General features: G+C 42.6%; 1 protein-coding gene across 1 annotated transcript; it reads left to right on the top strand.

Moving 5' to 3' along the window:
* The first annotated feature begins 5,404 nt into the window (after positions 1-5,404).
* Positions 5,405-9,975, top strand: LOC130735191 (uncharacterized). The gene is made up of 3 exons (XM_057587276.1): positions 5,405-5,644; positions 6,913-8,134; positions 8,372-9,975. The coding sequence occupies exons 1-3, from the start codon at positions 5,405-5,407 to the stop codon at positions 9,973-9,975; spliced, it is 3,066 nt and encodes a 1,021-aa protein (XP_057443259.1).
* The last annotated feature ends 291 nt before the right edge of the window (positions 9,976-10,266 follow it).

Below are 10,266 nucleotides of genomic sequence, written 5' to 3'. Positions count from 1 at the left end.
CTGGCGTGCTCCACACCCGGGAACGATCAAAATTAATGTTGATGTTGCGGTCCCTGCTGGTTCGGTGATGGGCTACGGTTATATTGCCAGGAATTCTTTGGGACAAGTTTTAGCAACTACAGCTTCAAAGTGGCCAATGGCGACATCAGTGGCACTTGCAGAAGCTATGGCATTGAGGTGGGCTTTACAACTTTCTTTGGAGCTTGGTTTCTTTAATGTGGAGGTGGGACTTGACAGCAAGCTTGTGGTAGATTCATGGAGGAAACATAGGCAGCAAGCTTCTTATTTAGCTTTAGTGATTTCTGATTCAGTTTTTATTTCCCAGTCTTTTTATCGCTTTTCTATAGCTCATGTGTTGCGAGCTAGTAATATGGCTGCAGACTTTTTAGCCAAATTTGCTTTGTCTAGTTACTGTTTTGTTGGGATTGAGGAGTACCCTATCGGTTTAGAGACGGTGCTTTCCTCTGATTTGGTTTCATCTTGATTAATGGAATTTCTGTTTCCCTCAAAAAAAAAAGTGTCATTCTCATTCTATTCAATCTGTGAGACCCAAGTTTTTAAGCTTAGAATAAGAGAATAAAATTCCTATTCACGATTAGGTTTGATGTATCGTGAAGGAAAACCTGAACAAGTGATTATCGAATGGAATAAATTTATGAAGGAGAAAGTTCAGGAAAAGGCTAAGGATTGTATCAAAGTCGATAAAAGTTATAGCACGATTAGTATTCGCTTAAACCTAGGGCAAGAGCGCTAGTAAATAGCTAATTTGCACTTAAAGACACGATGGAAACTAATTCCAAAAATCTTCAGAGAAATGCTAGAACTTCTCTTAATCCTTCCATGACAAGCGTTTCGATGCGAAACCCTGAGATATACGAACGTCCGATTCCAATTCTCGGAGGTTTACCGAAACTAAAGCCCTGATAGTTCAAGAAACCTAAAATAAACGGTCGATGAAGACTTTTTCTATTCGGAGCTTCAAATGAAGATTCCACACGCGTACACCAAATTCTCTTGATGTTTCCAATCTTTCTTCAGAAGGAAGTTTTCTCTTCCGACATCCACTGCAAAAAGTAGTTTTTCGGGTAAAGTAGATTTACACCGACTTTGGATCGTTTACCTTAATTCCAAGAAATCTCTTTTGAGTTTTGGGATTCTGTCGCCAAAACCTACCTTAGAATTCACGGAGGATGGCACAGGAAAAATCGAATCGCGAAATTTTCATTTTCCCGCATTTTCCATCCCCTATAAATAGGAGAAAAAAATCAAAACTCTTCACCATTTGCAACCCAAACCCGCGAGCTTCAAGGAGGAGGAGGAAGAAAAGATTTTCGCCGTTTCTTGCTTGATCGTTGCTCTGACAATTGCTACTTGAAGATATCGAGGTATAAACGCTAATCCTTACTTCTGATCGTCAATTCCGTTGTTTTTCTCTATGTCTTTCTGTGCTCAAAGTTTTGAGCTTTTTGCAAAACAATCCAAATAACTTCATCTTTCTATCTAAACCTCTTCCCTACGTGCCCAAGAGCATGTTTAGCGGATTACATTTCGCCGATTCTCGCCAAACTGCCGCCGAGGTTTTCAATTCTGCTCCAAATACCCATTTTTGGCTAAAGTTTCATCCTTTGGACTGAAAAATCTCGACTTAGCTTAGCGCTAGTAGGATTAGTTGTCATAAACTTCGTTGGTGACGTCCCCATCCAATTTGTTTTTCGAATTTCCAGTTTTGAAATTCTGAGCTAAAAATATTGACCAAAATACCCCTGCGACAGTTTTCGATCCGATAATTTTTCCGAGTTTAGATTCGCCTTAGTTACGACTAATGATAGCCTAGGAACCAAGTTTGATCGAAGAAAAGTCGGCGCACACAATTAATGTGTGTGGCCGTGAGCACCTCTAAGGGAGGAAGAAAATTTCTTTTTCAAAAACTTGTCCGATCGCGTTAGATTATCGTACTTCGGAGTATATGATACTTCGTGTAACCTTAGTAAGTAGTGGTTGCTGAGTTTCTGATTGACTATGATGGAATTCTGTGGTTTTTGCTCTAAGGTTCATTTGAGGAGTTTCAAGAAGAGGAAGGCGGAGATTGTAAGGGAACGCTTCAGGATAACGCTGGAGGAGCTACAGGTGAGGGCTACTCTCTGAATATTAGTTAATGCTTTAGGTGTCGACGAATTCGACTTGATTTACTGTTTATGCACTTGTTTGTGTTTGACTGGGAAATGTTTTCTGAGGCTTCAGCTGACAATGATGATTATTCATCTCTGAACTGTTTTTGAGATTGATTCACATGCTATGTTCTAAGTGGTTAATCTAGGATGTGTGATATTGTGCTACATGTTAAGTGCTAAATGGTTAATTTAGGATGTGTTGATATATGTGCCATGATTGTTGGACTGTGCTAATTTGACTATGCTATTACACATATATCTATTGTACTTCAGAGTGAGGATAACGAGCAGTTATGCCAAATTTATTATGAGATTTTGGAAAGTTTGACGGGACGAACGAAGATTCGGGCCTTGTTATTGTTTTAGTGGATCGAGACATTCTCTGGGAGTTACTTGGGATTATGGGATCTTTGAAACTCATAAGATTTGCGATAAAACTAAATGGAAACTATTTTACAAGGAAAATTCATAAGACATTAAACAACCTCTAAACCTTTAAATAATGATAACAATCTCGGATGAAAGCTTAGGATTTGAATATTAGTTTTGGAAAAAGAGAAGTGTCGTCGAATCCAAGTTTTGGGGAAACTAATAAGTTTTGAGTATGTTAATACTACTTGCTCGAGGAGCAGTTTTGTTGTTTGGCTATCTAAAAGATAAGCCGGGAAACAGATAGTTTCCGAGTATGTCGATACTCTTTGCTCACTGAGCAGTTTTTGACCATCGGATGGAGTTGAGTCGGATGATTTTGAGAAATCATCATGAGATAATACCTTTTTAAAATTAATTGTCTTTTGTCGCAGAATCGACTTTTGCCTTAGGGTATTCTTTTTAGAGACAATAAGTTAGCTAGAACACGTGGCGACGTGTCGAGTGAGGTCGGAGACGTTGTTTGGCTAATCACTTTGCATTCATGCACACATTTCTGGGGTTAATACACGGCGCGGATACCGGACCTCGGTGGATTCCAAAATGGTCATAAGACCCGGATTTCCACATAAGAACACTGCGGTGATTCTTCGTAGCAGACAGAATGGCAGACCTTCGGGTTCACTGCTGATCTGACTACCTTTTGTGTTTGGTGTAAGAGACACGCGAGCAGAAATGGTCCCACCGTGGCTGGTGTTAGGGCTGACTCGTTGATGCCCATCCCTCCGGACAGCATCTTGTTCCTCGTCATCTCATTCATGCAACATGCATACTGACTTAGTTGCCGAGTGTGATTGATACTTGTTAATCTTACTTGATGCATGATAATTGTTATTATTGTCATTTATATTCATTGAGAAATATACAACTTTATGATGCCATCACTAACTTATAAGCCTAAGTAGCTATCCCTTAACATTACCTACTGGAGTTATTACTTACATAATTCTTTGGAGTTGACCCTCGTGTCTTCTGTGTGTGTTTTGGCGGACTACGCCCATTGTCAGATGTCCATGGCGGACTAGTTCACGATGGTTCACCCTTCGGGGGGGACTAGGTTTGAGATGCTAGATCAGGATGACCCCGGCTCATGGGTGGTCGACCCTGCTGGCCACCGAGCGACTTACTCGGGGAGGATTATGGAGGACCGTGTCGACCGTCTGGGACACTTGAGGGAAGGAGTGCTGAGGAGATACACTGTCAGCTTCAACCTGCCACCCGGCGTGCACTGCGGACCCGGTGTAGGAGCACCACCACCTCTGTCATCTTCGGATGATGAGGACCCCTCGGAGGAGGAGCCTGTGGGAGGGACTTCTGCGGAGTCTTGCTCACCTACCGTTGCTTTCATTGATGACCATGGCTCGGGCCCTAAACCCGTGAGACCAGCACAGGAGCGTGTCGCGGTAGCGAGAGGAGGGAGGATGGTGTACATTGACTTAGTCGTTCTGGATTCCAATTCGGACGATGATCATGCTAGCATGTAGTTGTGAGTGCTGGTGTGAGCTCCTCTAGACAGGATTAGTGTAGGAGTAGAGTCATAGCTCTGACCGTCATGTTTCATTTGGGGACAGGGTAGTTTCCTGACCGATAGCTTTTTGTGTGGTTTCTCTACGGAAATCACAGAGAGTTGGTTGGACTAGGGGGTCTTGTTTTAGGCCGTTTGGGCTGACTTATTCTCATTTTTGAGGGATTGTGTTGCGGACACTTGACCTTTCTTTTTGGCTTGTACATATTGCCTACGGGCGTTACTTTCTGTTACTTCCCGTCACTGGAGGATACTCGTGACGTGGTTCGCTACTTACAGCGGGGGTTGTAATTATATTGTACATTAGTCATGTTATCTTTTGTTGTAGAGTTTTATTTCATTAAGTCTTTAGTTTTATTATTTAAACAAATCGAAAAAAAATATTCACGTTTTTCCGCTTTAATTTCTTTTTGGTTACTAAAGTGACGCCACCGAAATCGGGGTGTTACATTGTGGTATCAGAGCTTGTCGAGTCTTTCGGGAGTCTTTGGGGAATAGGTCTTCTGTGCTAGGTTGTGTGACTCTGTAAAGAGTGAAAATTGATTGTCTGCAAGCGATTTTTCGCTTAGAATTGATTGAAGTTATTGCTTAATCATATTGTATAGTTATGCTAGATGCTATCTTATGATGAGTACTAACTGTTTGTTTAACTTAACAGAACATGGTGAACACTAACCAACTAGCTGAGATGATGGCAACTATGGCCCAAGCTATGACTGCACAGGCAAATGATAATGCTATGAGGCGTGCAGCTGAGGAGGCACGTGATCAGCATCAGCGTCAGAGAGAAGTGACTTTGGACCAGAACAAGGGCCTGAATGACTTCAGGAGACAAGATCCACCAAAGTTCTCGGGTGGTACTGACCCGGACAAAGCGGATCTCTGGATCCAAGAGATGGAGAAGTTATTCGGTGTATTGCAAACTGTTGAAGGTTCCAAGGTGGGCATGGCAACTTATTTGCTACTAGGTGATGCTGAGTACTGGTGGAGAGGCACCAGGGGAATCATGGAAGCCAATCACGAGGAGATCAACTGGAACTCCTTTCGAACTGCATTCTTGGAAAAGTATTTTCCAACCAGTGCTCGGGATGAGCGGGAGGCGCATTTTCTGACACTCCGTCAAGGAGGTATGTCTGTACCCGAATTTGCTTCCAAGTTGGAATCTCTGGCGAAGCATTTCCAATTTTTCAACGATCATGTCGATGAGCGCTACATGTGTAAGCGTTTTGTTAATGGACTGAGGCCTGATATCGAGGACTCGGTGAGACCATTAGGAATCATGCGCTTTCAGTCGTTGGTGGAGAAAGCCACAGAGGTGGAGCTAATGAAAAACAGGAGGTTGAACTGTGCTGGAACTGGAGGGCCAATGAAGTCAGGCTCTCAAAACTATCAAGGCAAGGGGAGATTTCAGAACAGGAGGCCGTATCAACGTCCTGCTGGGAGAGGGTTTACCTCAGGATCTTATAGACCCATGGCGGGTACTACTGGTGATTCTGGGAAGCAGACCTTGAACAGGGAGGTGACCTGCTTCAAGTGTGAAAAGCCGGGGCACTATGCCCATGCTTGTCCCGACACGAGACCCCAATGCTTTAATTGTAACAAATTGGGGCATACTGCCGGTCAGTGCAGGGCACCCAAGACGGAACCAACCGTCAACACTGCTCGTGGAAAGCGCCCTGCTGCTAAAGCAAGAGTCTACACCATGGATGGTGAAGATGCTGAAGGAGTCGACGGTCTGATCAGGGGAAACTACGAGATTGACGGTAATCTCCTAACTGTACTTTTCGATTCCGGTGCAACGCACTCATTTATCTCTAGAGAATGTGTGACCAGATTGAAACTTCCTATTACTGCTTTGAGCTTCGATCTTATAGTTACCACCCATGCCAAAACTCTACTTGCTAATGCTGCATGTATGTATTGTCCGGTAACATATAAAGATAGAGTCTATCATGCTAACCTAGTATGCCTAACTCTCAAGAACCTAGATGTTATCCTAGGAATGAATTGGTTGTCCCACTATTATTGTCTTTTGGATTGCAACCGAAAGAGAGTGGTATTTCCTGACTCGGATCTTTCCGAGTATCTATCTGCCAATCACATTAGTGTCTCTTTGAACGAAGGATCTCAAGAGTACTCCGTATTGCTAAGCTTAGAGAGTAAAGGCCCGGAAGTTAACAATATTCCAGTTGTGAGGGACTTCACCGATGTTTTTCCTGGCGATGTACCTGGATTGCCGCCTGTACGCGACATCGAGTTTGCTATTGACATCATACCGGGAACAGGGCCGATTTCGATTCCACCGTATCGTATGGCACCTGCGGAGTTAGTGGAATTGAAGTCTCAACTAGAGGATCTTCTGTCGAAGGGATTTATCCGGCCAAGCGTTTCGCCTTGGGGAGCGCCAGTCCTATTGGTGAAGAAAAAGGATGGAAGATCTAGATTATGTGTCGACTACCGACAACTAAACAAAGTAACCGTCAAGAATAGGTATCCGTTACCTAGAATTGATGATTTGATGGATCAACTGCGAGGAGCTGCGATATTCTCAAAGATAGACCTGAAGTCGGGTTACCATCAGATCAGAGTAAAGACTGAGGATGTCCAGAAGACGGCATTCAGAACTCGTTATGGACACTATGAATATTTGGTAATGCCATTTGGGGTGACAAACGCACCTGCTATATTCATGGACTACATGAACAGGACCTAGATTGAGGATGTCCAGAACATGGCATTCAGAACTCGTTATGGACACTGTGGAAAGCTGATGTGTTCAAAATTCAGGAGAAGATTTGTGACCCTAGATTCATTGGGCTGAAAGGAGTTTGGGGAGAAGGGGAAACTCAATGCACTATTATTAGTGTTTACTCACCATGTGATATGGAGGGCAAGAGACAACTTTGGGCAGATTTGCTAGCTTGGAGGAACACAAATATTAGCCCAAATTGGTGCTTTTTGGGTGATTTTAATGCGGTCCGAGCAATACAAGAGAGGAGAGGAGCCTCTATAGCATCATCTCAATATAGAAGGGAGATGGAAGAGTTTAATACCTTCATTGAAGAAGCGGAACTAGTAGATATCCCTACCGCGGGAAAGAAGTTCACTTGGTATAGACCGAATGGTCAAGCGATGAGTAGACTTGATCGTTTCCTTGTCTCCAATGATTGGTACTCATCTTGGCCCGATTGTGTTCAAGAAGTTCTTGAAAGAGATTTATTTGATCATTGTCCGGTATTGTTAAGGCTTGGTAGACATAATTGGGGGCCTTATCCTTTCCCAGTCCTTAACTGTTGGATTCATGATCATAGATTCAAACCCTTCGTCGAAACTAGTTGGTCCTCACTTCAAGCCGAAGGGTGGGGAGCTTTTGTGCTTAAAGAGAAGTTAAAGGCACATAAGGAGGGAATCAAAAGGTGGAATAAGGAGATCTTCGGGGATTTAAATACTAAGAGAAAGGAGGTGGTGTTGGAATTAAATGCTTCAGATACAATGGCTGATGAGGGTACCCTTAATGCGGAAGACATTGTGAGGAGGAAGGCTTTGGGGGCGGAATATTGGAGAATCTCTAATCTCCATGAGTCTTTGCTTCACCAAAAGTCAAGACTTAGTTGGATCAAGGAGGGGGATGCAAATACAAAATTCTTCCATGCCATGGTAAATTGGAGGAGAACAAAGAACTCTTTGGTGGGTCTTCACATTAATGGGAGATGGAGCGAGGAACCTCTAGAGATAAAAAATGAAGTCAAAGGTTTTTTCTCACAAAAATTTAGAGAGGAGCAGTGGGCCTCCCCTAAATTAGATGGTGTCCCTTTCCGACAACTCTCACAAGCAGACAATACTTTTCTAACCACCTCCTTTGACATTGATGAAGTGAAGGAAACAGTTTGGGATTGTGATGGCGATAAGAGTCCGGGTCCAGACGGTTACAACTTCACATTCATTAAATCATTCTGGCACATTCTTCAAGATGACTTTAAAAGAATGATTGATGAATTCCATAGGAATGGTAAGTGGCCGAAAGGAACTAATGCTTCTTTCTTAGCACTTGTGCCTAAGGTGGACTCCCCTAGGAATTTGTCGGAATTCTGTCCTATCTCCTTGGTGGGATGCATGTATAAGGTGGTCTCGAAAATCTTAGCTAAGAGACTCAAGAGTGTACTTCCCTAGCTCATTGATCATAGCCAATCGGCTTTCTTGGGGGGAAGGAATTTTCTTGATAGTGTTCTTATTGCAAACGAAGTAGTTCATGATGCAAAAAGAAGATCTCCTACTATGGTGTTTAAAGTGGATTATGAGAAAGCCTATGATTCGGTCAATTGGAACTTTTTACTTTATATGATGAGAAGAATGAACTTTGACGTAAGGTGGATTAGATGGATCCGAGTTTGTATCTCATCGTCTACTCTTTCGGTGCTAGTAAATGGAAGCCCAACGGAGGAGTTTAAAATGGAAAAAGGCCTTCGACAAGGAGATCCGATGGCACCTTTTCTCTTTCTCAATGTGGCAGAAGGTCTTAATGGGTTGCTAAAACATGCGGTTGCGCTTGAGAAGTACAAGCCGTACAAAGTAGGCGATGAAAATCCCATTAGTATCTCTCTCCTCCAATTTGCCAATGACACCTTATTCATTGGCGATGGTACTATCCAAAATACCATAATCCTGAAATGTATTCTCCATTGTTTCGAATTGGCATCAGGATTGAAGGTGAACTTCTCCAAGAGTAGTTTGGTGGAGATTGCTATAGATGAATTGTTGGTGAGAAGAATGGCTGCCATACTTCATTGTAGAATTTCAAAATTCCCCCTTGTTTATCTTGGCATTCCACTAGGCGGTAACCCAAAGAGCTTACGGTTTTGGGACTCTATAATTCTGAAAATCAAGAAGCGCCTATCTAAGTGGAAGCAAAAGCTCCTTACCTTTGGAGGTAGACTATGCCTTATTAAAAGCAACCTCTCTAGCCTCCCTTTGTATTTTTTCTCCTTTAAAGCACCTGCTGGTGTTTTGAAAGAAAGCAAGAAAATTGTGAGAAGATTTCTTTGGGGTGCTAAGGAAAATGAGAACAAACTGGCTTGGGTGAGTTGGAGCAAAATTTGTAGACCAAAGGAGGAAGGTGGCTTAGGTGTCCGAGATTGGGGTTTGTTTAACAAGGCTTTATTGGGTAAATGGAGGTGGAGATTATTAAAGGATAAGGACAATCTCTGGAGCAAGGTACTTCATGCTAAATATAAGAATACAGTCCCTGTTGACGCTTCATCATGGTGGAAAGATCTCAATCTTATGTGCTTTGATGAAGGGCTAGGGGGGTGGATGGAAGACGGCCTTTGTCAGAAAATTGGGGAAGGAAACGACACAAAGTTCTGGCATGACAATTGGCTGGGATCGAGACCACTTAGGGACATATATGTGAGACTTTACTACCTCTCAACTCAGCAAAATCATACTATAGAGGAGAGTCTGGTGGATGAGTTGCATCAACAAGTGTGTAATTTTACACTAATAGAAGGTGCTAGGGACGACTGGGTTTGGAACAAGGAGGAGGGAGGGGTATTTACAGTAAAATCTGCATTTGAAATTCTTCTAGGAGAGGTGACTGAACCTGCAGACAGGGTTTTTCACAAATTGTGGTCCCTCAAGGCACCCTCAAATACTTTATCCTTGGCATGGAAAATCCTACTTAACCGTATCCAATCTAAGGAGAACTTAAGAAGAAGGGGCATATTGAACACTGAAACAGAGACTTGTTGCTCTTTCTGTTCTGCTGTAGAAGAATCAACATCTCATTTAATTTTTACTTTTGCTATATCCTGGAGAATTTGGATGTTGGTCTATGATTGGTTAGGGATGTAGACAGTGCTACCAGAGGATGGTATATCTCATTTTTTACATAGTTACGGTGGTAGCTATGGCAGAGACAAGGATCATGGAGTGAGTTTTATTTGGCTGGGCATAATTTGGTATATTTGGTCAATCAGAAACAGACTTATCTTTACGGATGAGGAATTTGATCTTCATTCAACTCTGGGGCTAATTCAATTTCGATCCTGGTTGTGGCTTAATTAAGGATTTCTCATTCTCATGCTATGATTGGACCACAAACCCACTTCTCTGTTTGGGAATTTTGTAACTCCTTCTTGCCTT

This window comes from Lotus japonicus, chromosome 2, assembly GCF_012489685.1.
Source record: "Lotus japonicus ecotype B-129 chromosome 2, LjGifu_v1.2".
Classification (NCBI taxonomy): domain Eukaryota; kingdom Viridiplantae; phylum Streptophyta; class Magnoliopsida; order Fabales; family Fabaceae; genus Lotus; species Lotus japonicus.
The sequence above is the reverse complement of the archived record's forward strand: the minus strand, read 5'-3'. Positions and strand labels throughout refer to the sequence as shown.

Bases quoted from the DNA above. Each gene is read 5' to 3' on its own strand.
- LOC130735191 (XM_057587276.1), top strand. From the start codon at position 5,405: ATGCGCTTTCAGTCGTTGGTGGAGAAAGCCACAGAGGTGGAGCTAATG. The intron at 5,645-6,912 runs GTGACCTGCTTC...TTCAAAATTCAG, and splicing joins AGCAGACCTTGAACAGGGAG to GAGAAGATTTGTGACCCTAG. The intron at 8,135-8,371 runs GTAAGTGGCCGA...CAAACGAAGTAG, and splicing joins TGATGAATTCCATAGGAATG to TTCATGATGCAAAAAGAAGA.